This window comes from Lonchura striata, chromosome 1 (assembly GCF_046129695.1).
Source record: "Lonchura striata isolate bLonStr1 chromosome 1, bLonStr1.mat, whole genome shotgun sequence".
NCBI lineage: Eukaryota > Metazoa > Chordata > Aves > Passeriformes > Estrildidae > Lonchura > Lonchura striata.
The window spans coordinates 65,440,702-65,460,260 of record NC_134603.1 but is presented as its reverse complement, the minus strand read 5'-3'; the positions used below and the strand labels follow the sequence as shown (position 1 = coordinate 65,460,260).

The window sequence follows — 19,559 nt, the reverse complement described above, 5'->3', positions numbered from 1 at the left end:
CACAAGAGAGGCAGAGATCCACCTGCAGCCTGTGGAGGGTCCCATGCCAGAGCAGGGATGCTTGAAAGGAGCTTGTGCATCAATGAGAAGCCAGTGGTGAAACAGGCTGCTGGCAGGGACCTGCAGACCCATGAAGAGAGAAATCGACACTGGAGCATATTTGCTGGTAGAACCTGTGACCCTGAAGGGCTGTACCTCAGGGAAGAGCGATCCATATTGCAGCAATTTGTGAAAAACTGTGGCCCATAAGGAAGCCCATTGAAGAAATCTGTGGAGAACTGTCTCCTGTGGGAGGGACCCACAGTGGAGCAGGGGAAGGACTCCTCTTCCTGAGCAGCAGGTGAAACAACCTGTGGCAAACTGACCGAAATTCCCATTCCCTATCTTCTTGTGCCACTGCAGGGAGAAGTAGAGCCTGAGAAGGAGGGATGACTGGTGGGAAGGTGTTTTTAAGATTCATTTTACTTCTTATCCTGCTCTGATTTTGTTTATAGTAAATTCAGTAATTATTCCCAAGTTCAGTATGCTTTGCCTGTGACAGTATTTGGTGAGTGCAGAGCTGTACAGCATCCTAGCTCTAGAATTTTATAGACAGAATTGCAAAATAAAATTATTTGAACTGCACTTTACTCTTGAATAAATTTCTTAAAAATTCAGCTCTGGTTTTATTATGTTCTGATTTCTTAAGGAAATTTCTTGATTTTCTGTAAAATAATCACTTGAAACAAAGGACTTAATGTATAAAGCACATTACTGTGGCTCTGTGGCTGGCCCCAGTCTTGCTCAGTATATAAGAGTGTTCACTTATAAGCCAACTCAATTCTTTGCTTAAACCCTTTTTTCTAATAGAGCAGCCCAGTAAGTCCTGTTCAGAAGACAGATTTTTATGGTTTTTTTTAATAGGGTACAACATTGCTTTAAACTGCATCATATTCCATAGTCTTTCCTTATCTCATAGGAGCATTCTTTCTATTTAAAAAGATGGAAAAAGAAAAAAAAAATTTCAAGCAAAGGACACCCACTTGGCCCATCTTATTTTGGAGGATGGAATATTATCCAACATTTTCTACTGCTAGAGCAGAACTCCTAGCAGCTCATTTGTGACTTGAATGATCAGTGTTACCATATAGCGCTGTTGGCCTCCTGCGAAAAGCTGTGCCCATTTTTCTGGAGTAAAGTCACATGTGGAGAAAACAATGTAGGCAACACCCAACTGTTGAGACTACCTTTTCCTCTCCAGCACTCTTCCATCTTATTTAACTTTCAGAGAAAACAGTTGAGATCTCACAATAAATATAAGTCCACACAGCCCTGTAAAGGCTGCGTGTGCAGTCACTAAGAGCTGCAGCTTTGTGCCCTCCTTCTACCCTAGCTGCACATTCCCACTCCCCACCTTTCCAACAGGCTGCTGGCATAGTCAATCCACAGCACCAATCAAATCCCACTTTTTTCTGAAATAGCGTAGGCTTAAAAAAATCAGCTTAGAAACCAAACTGTAAGTGACAGGTGAGGGCCATGCAACCACGCATTCCTCATCACACAAAACCATGCACTGTCAAGCAGCTCTGTCCAGCACCATCTGTGCCATTGCCTCCACCATTCAGACTGAGATTTGTCTATCAGAAATTACCCATATCTGTACACAAGAGGGCCCTATGAAAACAGCCAATTGTGCCCTCTGAAATAATGGGCATTTCCTCACATCAGTGAGCTCATCTTTAGCATTGACCATATTCATTTCCCAGGGTTGGGTTTTTATAAGCAGAAAGTTAAACACTTTTAAGTGTCATCATAACACCTGCACAACTCAGAAGTCTAATTGGACACCTATGGTGTACACTTTTGACAGCACCTAAATGAGCTTCTCAAGTTCTATTATGACCAAAAGCACTAATTACAAGGGATGGGATAGATACTTTGATGAAAGAAGGTGTTCAGGAATATCAGGTTTCATTACAAATGGGGCAGGAACAAGACCACAGAGGGCAGATTCTTCTGCTAACATTTAGTTTGAATTTCAACACTTCTTATTCCTTTTGGTCTCCTTTCTTCACAATAGCATTATCTCTGAATTCCTTTCTGGATTTCCATGCTTCCAGTCTTTCATCCCAATTCAGATGCCTTCACCTTCTCTCTCCCCATCCCCTCACAACTGCATTCCTGCCTCTCCCCCAGCATACATGAATTACTCAGCCTTCTCATTGTTTCCTGTAAAGACAAGCTCCCCACTATGACATTCTTGCTCAGCAGAGTTCTCTCTGCAGTGTTCCCATGGGTCTCCCAACACTAACCCCAGCTGTTCAGCCAGCACTAGTCTCATCCACCTACACATCTATTTACTTCTCTTCTGCCTCTCCACATTTCCTCAGAAAAAATAATTTCCAGAATTACTATTATATGGTTCCAGTTCTTGCCCTCTGGTAATAAATGCAGAGTTTTTTCCCATTGCCCAGATCAAGCACCCAGTCAAGCAATCTAAGCAAAGTAAAATATATTAAGTTGTTCAAGTCTTCTTGTTAAAATTCCCAATTATAAGGAATTTTGTTATTTTTCAAGGAAATGTTTACTTCCTTAATTTTGGCATAGCTTTAAGAAATATTTGAATTATTTTTCAGTCTATATACCTAAAAGTGACTACGCAATTCATGCTGCACAGTCTTCAACTTATTTTGTAAATTAACAGTTTTGAGACCCAGGTGTAAAGTGAGGCAGACTAAGCATGTTAAATCAAAGCTTCTGAATTTTGATATCCATTCCAATATAATTCACAGCCACAGCATATTCAAATATTACAACGTGTAATATTACAACACATCCTATTGTCACTCCTCTGTGCCATAGGAGGGAAAACAAACATGAACACTGCTCAGCTATACTGGGCATTAGAATCAAGTTCTCCTTAACCCTATCAACTATTAGGGCAAGCATTTAAGGCATTCCTAATTAAGCTTCTGTTTTTCTACAGAGCCATTTAAAAATTATGTGTTTTCCTCAATAGCCTACACTGCTATAATGACACAAGCTCTTCTGAATTTCAAAGCTTTTACTGAAAAGAAAAACATTTTCAAGAAGTTTGTGTTTCCACCTGAAAAAAACTTTTCATTTATTTCACCTTCATGATATTTCTACCAATCCTTATTCTGAACTGTTAAAAGCTTTGCATCAACCACCTCATAACCAACCACACACTATTCACCTCCACTTAAATCTGTCTTCAAATCAATTACAACTTATGTTGGATAAGCCAAAAATTAATACTTAAAGCACTCATAATTAACACCTGTTACATTCTACCCATGCCACAACAAGTTCCTACAACATTTAGGGAATTTAAATTAGTCAAATTCAATTTCTAGTAAGTTAAACAACTGTGAAGAGAAAAAAGCCCTTAATTACTTTTTAATGTCAAATATTGCCTAGAACCTGGACTAGGCTGGTCTCACTGCCCTAAGAACTGCATAAATTTAAGGTGAAAGTGTTAGAACCATGGCCTAAAGAGGTAAATCTGCATGTAAAGTTCTTCAGATTGTTACATTCTGTGGTAAGTGGTACAAAGTGACAATTTCAGAGGACAGTGCAATGTAAAGCATATCTCCATGTCCTCTACGGAAGCTTTGCCCCAACTCTCAGGTAATAATAACCTCCCAACTAAGCACCACCTAAGTTTTTGCAAATTCAGGCTCCCTTCAGACACAATGCCCACTGCCCGGCATGTGCTGTTTGAGGTCATCTTTTCCTAATTTAGCCTGTAACACTCATTCGCAACCAGACAGCCTACGTCCTTTGGTCCTAAAAGATGCATGAGCCTGAACACAGTGCTACCACTTCCTTTTAATTTCCACAGTAATTTAACACACAACTAATTTGCTTTTCTGCTATCTCTGTCCTTTTCTCTTCCTGGAATTTATTTACTGACCTGATGCTCTTATTCAACCGTAGAGGATTTTGTTCATGTAGAATACACAGAACAGGCTCTTTCTTAAGGTCCAGTCTTCTACAGAACAGCCTAGTTCTACTTTCTGTGCCTGCCTGAGTGGAACTTCCCTCTTTTGTCTCCAAGTGGCCAGGATCCACATGTGACATTCCCTGGAGGGTTGCCTCGATGCCAAGACTAACACAGTTAATACTTCCTTGACACTGGCTGAAGATTCTTGCCTGGTGCACAAGAATCATTTTTCTGAACAGCAATACATGAGCAGCTCAGTCTGCAAACTGCCACTGTTCTCTATTGTTTGCAACTGAAAACTGAACGTAAGAAAACAATACCTCATCTCATAAAAGCTATTAGTTTACACTACTGATTTCCCTCACTGCAATTACTCCTTGTTCAAGATAATGTGCTACCTCATATTCCTGTATCTTTTTGTTGTTAATAAGGCCTCAAACTTAATATTTTTGATTTTTTGAAAAAGTTTCAAGAGCAACACATTAAGGAAATCTGACAGTCAAGAACTCGCTTTAGTGTCCTTGCGCTATTTACTATTTCCTTTTCACCAAGATCCACAACCACCTCCTCAGCCAACTCCTGGCCCACCCCATAACATTTCTAGATTCCATACACTTTACCACAGTATTTTCCTATATAAAGGTCATACAAAATATTTATACAAGGATAGAGTTTTAACGCACTGCATTTCCTCTGCCTCACAGAAATTATTTAAAATAAACATATAAATGAGGTTAGTCATTCCATTCTAACTTTGGAAAAATTTTCCCTCCACTAATTCTTTCCTTCAGCATTTATTATAAAGTCTTGCCCCACAAAGAGCTAAGACTAACAAGCCTGCTGTAGGGTAGATCACTTTCTCACTGTCCTTGGAGGCATCATCAAATTTCATACTGTCTTACTGCTTTCCAGTCAAGTATACTGACCTGACTAAATACAAAACTAAATATTTGTTGCCAGCCTGAAACTTCATACAGCAGTTCTTTCAACATGCAGGGACACAGAGTAGCAGTAAACCATCTTGCATTAACAAACAATACACAGCAGGAAAACTTGGTGACAGATATTGAAAAAATTCTGCATCATTGCATTTTTTTCTATGATTAGTTTAAAATTATAAAACTCACACCCACAATCAAAAAGAACCTCTAAGACTTGTACCTCTGTCCATTTTTTTAAATATACCAAGAGCAATTGTGGGTGTTCATTTTAAGCATCGTGCTCCTTCTCAAATACTTGAAGAAGAAACGTAACTGAGGTGGAAGGAAAGGAAAAACATTCTTTTCAATTTGAGCTTCAATTCATGCAACTTTTGGAATTTTTATAGCCTCATCATTTTTTTTCTAGAAGGAAACACTATTACTAAAAGACAACTAGCCTAAAAGCAAAAATCCCATGTAATAAGACAAAAAGATTAACTGAGATAGACAATGCAGTTCATAAGTGATCTGACGCTCTCAAAAGTCAGTTTACTTGAGAGATGCTTCCCAAGTGGTCATTCCTGGTAAATGAGTCGAAGTAGAGCAAAACAAGAAAATACCTCCAGGTTTATATCAAAATTTGCAGATATATTTGCATTATTGCACAACATAATATACATAATATAATGAACACCTATTAAACACACTCATACATGGTATATGAGCAAATTCTCTATATATCAGAATGACAGCTAACATTTTCTCCAGGTGAAAAGCCTATGCATTACAGTCTTAGAACACAACAGAAATTACATTAGGGACAGCGGTGAGTTTACCATAAAACTGAAACACCCAAATTTTACTGGGAGGCCTCAAGAAAACCTGGATATAGTTAAAGTCAAGCGCAACATTCAGCACTAAATGTAGTCAAGTCTTTGCCTCAAATGTGGTTTTGAGAGAACATTTCCAACTCTCAGCTTCCATGCACCTTCTATTCTTTGCCTGGACTTTGGACATATTCAATCTAAGTACTGAAACACATAACAGTGGAACAAGAAAGGCCATGTCAGCCTTGCATAGTTAACATACTCTCTGGACTGTAAGCAATGTAGTGGAATATGTCTGTTCTCCCATGCAAATTTTCTTGATAATGATGACCTAAAATCAGCACATACCACAAGTTATACTGATGAACTTTTTGTGATACCATGAATCAAAATTTCAGATTCACTGGAACTATAGTATAACACTTTTAAATAAAACATTGAACAAAATAGCCAACCACTTCACTACTCTGCCAAAGTAACAAGTAACAAGTTCTCTCTCATTATCAGCTCAGTACTCAAAGAACATAAATCTGCAAAACCCTTTCCTTACTCCATAACACAGCAGGGTAGCTGCACTCCCTGCTTGTTTTGTTTAGAGAAGTAATGAGTCCTACATCACCCCTGCATGGTTAAGTATCACAGCTGCAGTAAAGGAGGCCCTTACAATTCCTGGATGAAGGAGGTAACCAGCAGTGGTACCCCTAAGGATACACTGAAGGTATGGAGAGAAACCAGTTGGGCTCAGAATTTCAAAAAGTCATAGAATGGTTTTGGTTGGAAAGAACCTTAAATATCTGGTTCCAACTCCCCTACCATGGGGACCCATGTTCAAAGCCCCATCCAGCCTGGTCTTGAACACTTTCAAGGATGGAACAGTTGCATCTGCAGCTGGTCTCTGGGCAACCCATTCCAGTGCTTCACCACCCTCACAGCAAAGAAATTCTTCCTAATATCTCATCTACATCTACCCTCTCTCAGTTGGAAGCTAGTCCCCCCTTGCTGTATCACTACATGCCCTTGTACAAAGACCCTCTCCAGTTTTCTTTAGGTACCAGAAGGCTGCTTTAAGGTCTAGACAGTTCCTTCTCAATGGCTCCCATTTTGCACTCAGTGCTCAAAGGAGGAAATGGGGAGCAAGTTTCATGTATAGTGCTGGACTTCAGGCCAAGCTCTACACCTAAAGCTGTGCAAACATCTCTTTGAACACATATACTACTATGCATGGATTTAAAACCATTTTGAATTCCTCATTTTACACAGATCCTTGTGCAGGGCAGGTAGCAATTATGTCAGCTCACTGACAGACAAGACAATTCCTAGGGCATGCTGGAGACAAACAATGGAAACATGCTGGTCCTTCTCTTACTTATTCTCCTTCTACTCCACTCCCCAATATTATACAGATATATGAACATATAGCATGTAAAATGCACACTAAAATGAGACTACATAGCATGCAAAATGCATACTAAAATGAGACTAATTCTGGATATACTATGGTGAAAATAACATTTCTAATCTATCAGATAATTTATATTTCAATTAATATCCAAAGTCAGTCTGCAGAGAACTGTAATAAGACTTGGGAAAATACAACTTTTAGATGCAGTTTTGAATGTCCTACTAGAAAGCATAATGTAGTCTAAGATATCTAAACAATACAGCTTACTCAGCAAAACGTTTCATCTCAAACAAGGTAAATCTGATAAAATAAATAACATATAAAGAAATACACACAAATCTTAAATTTATCCACAATTTTTCTGCATGGTCAAATAATTCTATTGAAAGCTGATTGAGAAGTTTCCCTTCTTTTCATTTAAAAATGAACTGATATTTTAAATCAGTACTAAAGATTATCAACCTTGCAGAATAAAATACACTAAAAATACAGAGTACAAACATCCATTATTCCCCTTTCCCTCCCCACACCCAAATAAAGAGATTGCATTGAAGTACAAAAGACTGAACAGAATGGTCCTACTGAGCCACAGCGTCTTCACTGTTTACATCATCTTTGCATTTCTGAAAATATGTACTGAGATCACTGCAGGAATTTATAAGGCATCCTTCTTCTAGGAGGAGTCCTTTTTACTAGTCCTTTGAAGGAGAAGCACATCCCAGTTCAGGAGTTCCCTTTAAATATGAATTACTTATTCATAGTTGATAATGATCATCAGATCTCTTTCTTCGTGGTTCCCATATCATATAGAGTTCCAGATATAATCTGGACAGTAAATTAAAACAGCACTTTTAAAATCCACTTCATAAGCAGTAATTCTGCAGTTTGTTACGACAAAACTACATCTTCAACAATTTTTGGAGATACCATGCCTCAGGGTCCTATATTTCATCTGCAGTTTCAAACAAATTTCTATGTATTTAAAAAGAAAGTAGTTTTCCAAACTTACGTTGACTTTGAAGCTTTGTACTGAGCCATCCAAAAAGTGGACGTTACAGATTATTTCTGATCGGGTTTTCTCTTTTGGTAGCTCTGATGCTCGTATGTTATTTATCCTCCCACCTAAGGCTCGTAAACGGGAGTTCATAACTATTGCTGAATAACCTATAAAACAAAAATTATGTTTAATGACAGTTCTTATAATTCTCTATGTTTGTTTTTCAGAGTAACTTACAACATCATGAAGACCTCATTACACCCCAAGTTAAAAAATGCTTCTTACAGAAAAGAATAAGTTGTAAAATTGGCCTGTCGTAAACCAGAACACAAATGCATAAATATAGAGGGGTTCCCATGTTGTAAATCTGAACACTACCAAGAGAATTACAGGTAATCCCTGCAATGTATACCTGGGTTAGACAGTTTAAATCAGTAAAAAACCCCAAATACCTACTATAAAGTAGGAAGGCATTGTCAAGACAAGTTTTTATCATCTGTAACTAGGAAACCCCTTACCCACTTTTACATTTCCTACATATTTATGCATTTACAATACAAGTTCCACTACAATAATTCTGTTTACTCTCAACTGACAAAACAGTCTTGAGTTAATGCAAATCAGGTTCTATCAAGTAACACTTGTTTCAGGAATATATACGCAAACACCATATGTAAGGCAAGCAGAACTAACCTTAAAACATGTCAATATTTTACAGTCTAGCATACATAAATTCATTAAGCCAGAAATTTAAATCATAGAACATGCCATAAGAAAAGAACTTATTTTGTTACTTAGACTTTTTCTTTAAAAAAAAAACTCTTCATGAAAAGCAAAACTCTAAAAACCAGTATTTACAAATTAAAACCAACAAAAGAACATCCCATTAAACAGAAAAAGCCATTCATTGAAATAAGAGGTGAATTAAATGCAGACAAGCCTGTAAACATTTCAAGCCTCTCTTCACTGGATCAGTTTACCAATTAACATCGCAGTGTTTAAAGCCAGTTGGCAAGCGAAGCAGAGGATAATTTTCCAGGTTAATTACCATACCAATTACCAAACCATTCCTCACTTATAAGGGGACAGCTACAAAGGGATTTGCATAATATGAGTGTTACATATACTGCTGACCAAGCTAGACAGGACGTATATGAGCACTGTTTTGCCATCTCCCCTTTTTTGTGTGTCTGCCTTAAAACACAGGCTGGCTTTTCTTTTATGCAGCTACAGAAATTGAGCAATTTAGGAAAAAAAAAAAATCACTCAAAATACCAAAGAATTTCATTGACTACATATCTCTTTGAAAGGGAAACATGAAAAGCATGAAGAGCCGTGAAACGTAAAATTGTATAAAGTGGTCTTTTTGGGGTTGCAAAGACAACAAAGCAGCACAGTGATCCTTCTCCAATCAACTCTGTGTAATCTATACTCAGAAGCAGCTAAAACAATTGCCTTCTCACAGACAGCTCAGAAGTCAGACACACATTAGCATTCAACACTTCCAACAACACTCTCATGGTTTTTTTTGGTCAGCCAATTGATAGTTCACCACTGTATACTTTCTAAAATCAAAATTGTAAGATATCAAGACCCATTTTTTAGCCAGCATGCATTCTTTTCCTCAGAAAAGGTGTGGGTTGGGGATTTTAGATGTTTCTTTTCTCTGGCTCTTTTCTTTTCTTTTGTTTTTAAATGAGGGATAAAAAGAAAGAGGTAATCTTTAGGAGAAGTATGAAAAATATTTCCATATAAACCACCAAACACTCCTATTGCTTTGAAATTTTTCTTGATATACAGTCTGCATTTAATCATAGTTTTGGTTTTGTTCTTTTTTTATATCCAGAAAATAGGCTAATTCAGGAATGGTTGCTGTTAAATAAAACATACAGTTATCCAGAGTTATCAAGAGTATACAGAAAGCTGACGACAAACTATGATTGTAGAGGAAGCCTTCAATCTCACATTCTCTAATTTTCTAGCAGCTAAGTTTTAAACTATTTATTCAGCACTGTGTTCACCTTCCACCAAAAAGCCAAGGGACTACATGAATTATACTACAAAGTCTTTTTTCCACTCTCCATATCAGCTGGCAAAAAATCCCTTCTCATTTGCAGAAATAGCTCTCTACCCACTAGTCCACTGATGGGTAAGTGGAAGGTTATCCTACACTGTGGGCCAACCCCTAGATGAGAGAGAATGTTTTGGTAGCCAGATCCAAAACTTCATCAGCCTGGCCTTAAGGGCTCGGTCTGCATTGCAACACCTAATGGTCCCAGCACACAGACTTCTCCATTCCTGAGGAAAAAGGGAAAAAGGCTATTTTACCCTTTTGCTTATAATGCCCAACAATCTTACATTTCTACCATTCCTTTCTTCTATGCCCTAATTATATTCAAACTTTGTCAGGCTTCAGCAGAGCACAACAATCCAAAGGAGTCTCCAGTACCCTGCTCCTGATCTACCCAGAGAGAAGGAGCCAACAGTGCTCAGCCCCTGAAGCCCTAGCGCAGAACATGCTTCAGGTAAACTACACTTGGAGACCCTTCAGACATTTTGATACCTAACTATAAAACTATAATCCCTCTCCAGCACAGCATTATTCTTTTTCTTGCTACTCACTTGTTCAAGCTTCAAATGCAGAAGCCAATAAAATAGCATCAATATCATTTATATATATATATATATATATATATATGTATGTATGTGCTTGCTATCCACAAAAAAAAAAAAGAAAAAAACACCAGCAAAAAAAAAAAAAAAACAAACAAACCAAAAAAAACCCCAAAAAAACTCTTTTAACTACAAATAAATTAACCTGAATAAACCAAACTGATGATTTTTATTTAAGTGACTGCATAGTAGCACAAGTAATTACAGGTCTATTTCATACCACAGTCCCTCTGTAGGAAACCCAGTCTCCTGGATAACCTAAGCTATCCAAGAACTAACAGTAACACATACTTACATACTGCAATTCATTATAAAATGAGAGGTGCTTAGTTTGAAATTTGTAGTCTTGTGCTAGTTTTTTAGTTACCTCTGGTTTAACACCTTTTGGTGATCTGCTGGATGCTGCGTTATGTGCCCAATCCCCAAGTGAAGCAGTAAGTTGGAAATTAATCATGAGGAAATCAAACCTGCTATTGTTCCCAGTTTGCATTGGGTTCACAAATGAAAACTTGCAATTCCTTTCTTTTTACCATTTTATGTAAAATCACACCAGGAACACAGAGATTATGGTTTGTGCTTACTGCAAGCAAGCTGAGGCTGTCCTTGACAAAGCCAGCTGATCACAGGAGCTGTGCCAAGACAGGCACAAATGGCTGAGTGTTTGGATGCCACAGCTATCAGTCAACCGGAGCTCAAGGGGACTAATCAAGCCCTAGCAACCTGCCACCAGCTGGAGTCCCCTGCAGAGAAAGCCAGGCCTTCTACTTCCCACCTCCATGGCCTTGAGCACCGCTGTGCCAAGAGCTCCTCAGGGAGCTGTGTTATGGGTGTCACACCACAGGAACCTGCCCACACCACTCTGCACGTCCCACTTCACATGCTCAGCAAGTCAGCAAGAAACATCTCAGTGAATCTCTAGCCTAAAGGGCAAGGGAAGGAGAACAGGAGACAGGTGAGCAGCTGAGTTGTTGGCACCTGCTCCATGACTTTTCATCCATAAGTGAACTGTTTAAAGCTGTATTTTAAATTGTCAGATTACTGGAATGGCTTATGGACCCCAGTACAACATGTAGAAGCATATGAAGGAACCTGCAATGGCAACTGCTTTTGAGGAAGGGAGAGGGGCCACTGAAATCCCCAGCACAACCAGAAACTTGATGCTTCTAAGACAAGGGCTCTTAAGCCCTGGCAATCACCCTCCAGCCCTGAGCAACCAGAACCAGCCATTACATGCAAATCTCAGTTCCTGTTTGTAGCCTCAGGAAGGAGGCTGATTCAAAAATGAAACAAAATTTTTAAAAACCCGAAAGACAATTTAATTTAATCAACAAGTCAATACTTCAGTATTTGTTTTCCTTTCTCTAAAATAAGCATGTTTTCTCTAAAAAAATCCAGGAAGTTGGGAGGTGTATTTTAATTAAACAAACAAAACACACTGAAAACACTGTTATTTTCACAGTTATAAAGTACAAAACAAACATGTGAAATTCTATCCCATAATGAAATCATGCAGTAGGCTTACAGGAGAAACAAATACAAGTACAGCTATGGAAAGAAGTTAATGTTTTCCAAGTACATTAAACACATTTCTAGACAGGTCTGGTTATGTATGCCTTCTCCTACAGTATTGCTGCAGTCAAGCAGAACAAAAATAACATGTTTACCTCATCTTTTGTATTGAAGACTGACTTTTAAAAATACTTTTTTTCCATACCAGCATTTTATTTCTTTCCAACTGCTCAGAAATTGCTGTTTTAAAAACTTAAGATTCCATTATCAATAAAACTGCCATTAACTTCTTCTTTTGCCAAATAATTAAATCAAGGGCAGATTTGCTGAGTATACACTCAAGGGCCTTCTACATATAATCACATAACAGTGTATAACTGTGAATAGTTTTGTTGGGCTTGTGATTGAGGTTTGGTTTTTTTTTTATAATTATTTATTACCTCCACCTCTTCAGGTCAATAGGGATAATTTACTCCTGTAAATGGGTGCATGTTTTTTCTACAAGGAGACTACTGTACTAACTTTTCTTAGTTTATTACAGTCTTTACTGAAAATGTTGGCCTCTCAAAAATCATATATATTACAGAATCTGTGGGAATGTCATTTACAAAAGGGTAGTGCTTCCAACCCACTTTCATTGTCTGAGTGACTACCCCTGACAAGGAAGGGAAAACCAGTAGTACTAATGACATGGCCAAGTCTTGTGTGTCCTTTCAATAACAGTTACATTTTATGGTTATCTCTTCCTTTACTAAAAAGATACCAAATAAATGATGTGGGAATGGAAAGAGGTATAACAAAGTAAAGGTGCCTTTGTGACAATGTAAATCCCTAGACAACTGATACAAATGCTCTTCAGCATGCATCAGGCCACGTAGTTAAGAATTACTTGCACACCTCAAAGCCATATCTATCATCAGTGCATCCTAACAACAACTAAATTATTCAACCATATTTTCCAAATAGAAGAATTAGGCTTAACTCACTATGTATGAAAACCAGGTTCTGCTTCCACCTTCTGCAGAGGAAATGCTTCATCTTTTCTACATTCCCAATAAGAAAATAGACACCTCACTATTAATAAAAATTCAGCTCTTCTATTTCGCTTGGGAAAATCTCAAGAGGTAATGACCACAATACAAATTACCAGACATTACTCAAGCAACAACCAAAGTAAAAGATAAACTTCATTTTGAGCAGTGTGTGCAGGTCACTATTTTACCCTTATTTGTAGTTATTTCCTCAAAGTTTTCCTGATATATTCATGTTAGTTATATAGAAAGTAAATGTGGAAGACAGAAGAAGCATGATGAAACTTCACATCACGAGGAAAAATAAAAGCTAAAAAAAATCCAATCCAAAGCAATTAAACTATAAATATAGCACAAGCATGAAAGCCTTAGATGATTAAGCCTTACAACTTATGGTATAAAAATACCTCCAAACTAAGATACAAAAAATAAAAGACTTGTTGCAGCATGGCCTTCCTTAGAATAGGAATAAAGGTTAATATCTATGTTGAAAGTTGCTGCATGTGTGTAGATACACACACAACTTCCAAAGCAGTATCTGCAAGTTTTCGAACCACTGCTCTTAAGAAAGGCAGCGATATAATAGACTCTTCAAGCCAAGATTAAAATCAACATTAATAAAATTAAAGATTTGACTTAGATTTGTTTCCAGTGGCTATGGCACCTATGATATTTTCAAGCACAGCAAAATTACATCTGCCATGTAAGTAACCAATAGGTTAAGCAAAGTATTCTAACACTGTTATCGAAAATTGCATTAACATATATTGCCAGCCCATAATTTACCAGAACCAGTACAGAACACAGCAAAGAGAAAACATCCTTCCACAGTAAAATTTAATGATACCTCTTCTTCATTTAATAGCCCTTAATGCTGGAGTTCACCCACAAATAAGCCTTCAGGGTAGACCACATACAGTATGACACCTCTATTTGTTTATTTAGAATGTACTTCAAAGCATTTTGGTTTCAATGAAGGTAGGTACAAGGAAGAAAGGCTCATTCTAAAAACAAAAGCCAGACCACAAGCAATTGTGAATACTCTTTAGTCATCTAGTCAGCACAGAATTGCAATATAGCTTTTTATTTCACTTTTAAAAGCCAATAAGTAAATCAAGTAGATTTGTTCCTATGCCTAGGAATCAGGTACCTACCAATCTACAGTAGTCATTGCCTCTTAGAAGAGAATCCAATATATGGAGGTGAATAAATTTTTTTTAAATCCCTACACCACTACAAGATGTTAGATGCTTAATTAGTGCATAAAATAGAGTAATTAAGCGATTTGCAAGCCTTCCTTGCACTTCATTTAGCTTTTCATTATAACACAACCCTGATAAATTCATATTCCAAAGTGTTTTAATGGGAAATCCAGCTATTTTAAACTCTGGATTCAGCAAGATCACACATGAACATCAAAGACAGACAGAAAGGAAGAAAGGGATGGGAGAGGAAATATACCTTTGAGTTCTAGCATTATACTGTACCCTGACTGGTATGTCACTGAGATCCCACTAAACCCATATCATACTGAAGGCAATGCCAGCAATGTGAGCAGCTGCAGTACCCGGTGCAGGAAAGCCACGCACCACAATTAGCCACCCTTCCTTATTGCAGTTCTGCTGCCTGGAACTTATGTACACTCATGCAGCTGCGCTGGGGCCATTATTTCTGTTGGGGAACATCTTACAGTGGCAGAGTAAAACCACTAAGTGATCAAATTATCCTTAAAAAAGGGAATATTCACATCAAACATTTGTTCTGTATATACATATATATTTATTCCAATACAAGTTTTAGAGACAAAGATTTTGTTTCAACTTTTATGAAACCCTTCTTCCTCTCCCTCCCCCCCTTTTGAAAAAGGTGTGCTTTACCTGCAAAGATATACCAAAAAGATTTTTACCCAAAGAGTTGTAAAACATGTACAGCTTCAGGGATCCAAACAGTTCTTGCTGTTAAGACTGAAGAAGTAGAACAGGCTGCCATCACAGGGTACTAGAGATTATTCGACCAAAATAACCATTCTCTTTACATAGTAATAGCCTTTACATGGGGGACTGAGGGTTAGAAGGATTATCCCAGCCTTTCACCAACATGTTTGGCAGCAAAGACTGCTTATCTGAAAACTTAATCTTGAAATCAGATAACCTAAAGGTAACTAAATTCTAGAAGAGCTTATTGGTGGAAAAACAGTACTGACCATCAATTTCAGTGTTGTTCAGATCTTGTGTTTTTAACACCATTTATTCCAACTTCTGAGGTAAATATTTTGGTCACACTTGCAAAGGATCAAACAAGATTTTATGAGTAACTCCTCAAACTTCAAAGGTATAAATCTGGTCATGCCAACTTCACAAATGTTCTTTTGCATATATACAATAAAACCACACAGGTAAGGCACTGCAGGATCTAATGTGTCATTTCAAAGAGAATGAAGCATACCTGAGACATAGGATTAGCACAAGTAGAGATAGTACCTACTGCATGCAGAATGATTGAGAGCAGAAAAACTAGTGGGAAGAAAAAGCAAGAGATCTTCTCCCTACATTGCTAAAATACTGTGAAATACAGGTGAAAAAATGACATATTTATAATGCTTTCACATTTTTGCAGTTTTTAGTGCTCATATCAGAGATTTTTATGATGTTTATTTTTAAAAACTATTTATAAAATAACACCTTCAGACATTGTTTTGAGGGCAGTAAACAGCATGCTGCTTCACTTCCTGCACCCTACCAATCAAAGTGTTCAGGAACTCTATGGCTTCCTCTATTGCCTGCCTCAGCTTTAAGCAGACCACAGAACAAAAGAAAATCATCTCACTAAAAAATGTAAGGGCTACCACTACTTTATTTTCCAAATAATGCCTTTGGGAGGTAACTAAGAATGTTGCATGAATTCAAAATAAAAATTGCAGAATGAAAGCTAAAGCTCACCTTCCGCAGCTTGGTAGTGCCTTACACTAACAACACTAAAGAGTGGAAGTGTACACTGAGTTAAAGTGAAAGCTGAGCACTACAGTGCCCAGCTATCAACATTTCCCATAAATATGAGTTTATACAGAATAAATAATTTATGCCTTCAAATTTTCAAAATCAAGTAAATAAGCATTCACCACTGAAATTTATAAAAAAAAGCAACTAAAATATTCTGAAATCTTAGTTATCAAATTAATCACCATACCAAAACTGAAACACAAAAAAATACCTCATATTCTATTAGAAATGAACTGTGTGTCATGAAACTTTTGTATGACACATAACATTAAACAAGCACCATCATGTCAATTCTCCTGCCAAGTAAAGCTGTTATATTTAAGCAGAATTAAAATCATCTGCATGAAAGATTTAGGAAGAGATGTAGAAAAATACCAAAGCTTTAAGGACTAAAATATATTTCAAAAACATGCTTTTAGAGGGAAATTCTACTTTTATACTATATCCATAGCACAATACTAATCAAACAGTCTAGAAACTACCTGTTCTCCTTCTACTGGTTTTAAAAACACCCTAAAGTAAACCTTGGATTATTCACACAAATCTCACACTATCCAGTATGCTTGCAGGCTAATATAAATCTCTACCTCCTATAGGGTAACATAAACAAATACATATAATTTTCACTTTTGAGAACATTGCTGAGTGTCAGAAAAGCATCAAGTTCCCTATGTGAGACATGCTCTTTTCTGATAGCAACTTTGAACTGTTGTCCTCCACTTATGAGCTCAAAGAATACTAATCTACACTGAAACATTTAATTTGCCAATGCAGCATGACGACAACCCACCAAAAAGAAAATCACAAATTGTACATAATGCCTCTTATGAGTACAGGTGTGTTAAAAAAACCCTAAATGCCAGCTTTCTAAAACAATCCTCTCCTCATATCTCAAATACATGCCTAGAGTATTTTTTTCCTGTACATATTAATCAGACAGATATAAGAGTCCTTTTATAATTTTTGCCTCCAATTAACACAGTACATTTGCATGTCAAAGCTACAGTTATCAAAGACTTTGTTTTTTTCAACAGGACTGATGTCACTATACTTCACAAAGCAAAATAAATTTAAGTTGTTTTTTAAGGAGCAGGAAAACAGCAGACTGTAGACAGAACAAAGTACAGACTCAACACAAGGCAATGAATCTAAATGTTCATATTCTATTTGTGATGTTGGGACTATTGACCTTTTGTGAACTGGTGGATTTCATTCTCCTCCTCCAATTGAACATGGACCAGGACTCAAATAATTGCCAAAGCATACTTTTGAAAACTTTGAAAAAGCAGGGGTATAGGCAACTGGACTGTGGATACACTTAAGAACTTGTTCTTCTACAGAAGGACTGAATGGCCCTTAAATCTGTCAGCTCAGAAAGATGCTGCTGGCTGTGGTGACTGCCATTTTTTGCCAAGGGAGAAAGAAGGAAAGAAAACAACTTAATCATGGCTGTGAGAGTATTAATGAGTATCAATACCATGGAAAGCTAACTCAGATTTTAAATAAAACAGAAATTCCACAAAAACTCAGTGCTGGGTTGTTGAGAAATAGCCTGAAATTACGGAAGACTGAAGTTTCCTTCATGCATGAGCAGAGCTGAGCAGCAGACCAAGACCTGCCACTGTTACCCAGTGTTTTCTACCATGGGCAATACTCAATCTGTTTCTCAACACAACAGAGGACTGTGTACCATTCAAGCTTGGGAAGAAGTCTTCTCATCACTAGCAACAAAAAAAACCCAGTCCATACTTTTTGCAAGAAAACATTTCAGATCTCAGAGGAAAACCTGTCATGTAAATTGTGTTAATGAAAAAATTCAGAATTACTATGAATTATCTTTCTGAACCCAGATATTTCTTTTAGAACTTAAACCTTAAAACTTCATAAAACAGTTTTTTATACATTCTTGTTTCATATATTTTATAATACACATTCTGACACAAGCTTTTGAAATATATTCCGCTAAGCATGACAGAAGACTTCTGTTATAAAACCTATGGCTTCAAAAGGTCCCCAGAAGGATTTGGAACACACCACAGGTAATCTGCAGTTAACCACAGAATACTACTGAAAAAAAAATAAAATCGTAAGTAATCAAATGACAGCAATTCTTCCTTTAAAAGAAAAAGGAAGGACACAAGACCAATCTGGAAATTGAAAGTTATCTTATGAAGGGAACTTTATGGACAGAGAAAAGCATTTCTTTTAGAGACTATAATTCTATAATGCAATATATACTCCAGGACTGTTCAAAATGACAAGTTCAGGAGATTCTCAAGTCTCACAAAACTAGTTGAAGGAATTACACAAAGTTCAACCTCATGATCTTCAGGAAATAATTTGAAAATGTGCTACAGAAATCTTGCATCTTAGAATCAAAACCTAAACAACATGATAAAATTAAAACACCTCCTGATACTTTGATCATAACGTCTTGTTTTTACCTATTCAGATTAACAAAACTGAAAATGTTAATGTAACAAGCTTACTTGCCCTGTGAGGGGACTAAGGGAGAAGAACACCTCCAGAAAATTTAAGACTTTTTACATGGGCATGTAGTGATATGAAAAGGGGTAGTGACTTAGGCTAAAAGAGGAGAAAATAAGTTTAGATATTAGGCAGAAAATCTTCACTATGAGAATGGTAAGGCACTAGAATGGGTTGCCCACAGAAGCTGTGGATGGCCCACCCCTGGAAGTGCTCAACACCAAGCAGCATAGGCAACAATTTTCAACCAAGGAAAGGAAAAAAGAAAAGGGATCACACAACAACAATAGTTTATTCCAGCAGAGTGGTGGGAGGAAATTCAGGCACAGCTCTGAGAAGCTCCCAGTTGATATGATCTGGGGCAGGGAGCGAGTTACTTGGGAGGGTTTGTCCCTGTGTTCTTCTTCAACAACCACTTGGTGCTGGGAATTCTAGATGGAGAACCTGGTGAGAAGCCCAGAGGGGGTGGATTGGCAGCTGCAGGATGCAGAAGAACCCTGGGGCTGCTCCTGCTTTGCTGACCAGGTTGCTGTTGAGCAACCTGGTCTAGTGGAAGATATTCCTGTTCATGGTAGGGGGTCTGGAACTAGGTGATCTTTAAGGCCCCTCCCAACATAACCCATTATATTTGATTTGTAAGTCAAGAAGAAAAAGCAAACACACACTGTGGGAAGCCTGTCTAGGAACACCTGCATTTTGTAAACAATTGCCAGCGATGAACAGTCTACTGCCATTCTTTCCTCTCTTCATCTCATCTTACTCCTCCAT

At 37.5% G+C, this 19,559-nt stretch overlaps 1 protein-coding gene across 1 annotated transcript in view; it reads right to left on the bottom strand.

Moving 5' to 3' along the window:
• PTPN3 (protein tyrosine phosphatase non-receptor type 3) overlaps positions 1–19,559 on the bottom strand; it is a 115,907-nt gene that overhangs the window by 78,463 nt on the left and 17,885 nt on the right. Inside the window, exon 2 of the mRNA XM_021528763.3 lies at positions 8,105–8,259. Within this exon, the coding sequence (XP_021384438.1) occupies positions 8,105–8,242 (138 nt within the window). The 5' untranslated portion in view covers positions 8,243–8,259. The remainder of the gene's footprint in view (positions 1–8,104; positions 8,260–19,559) is intronic.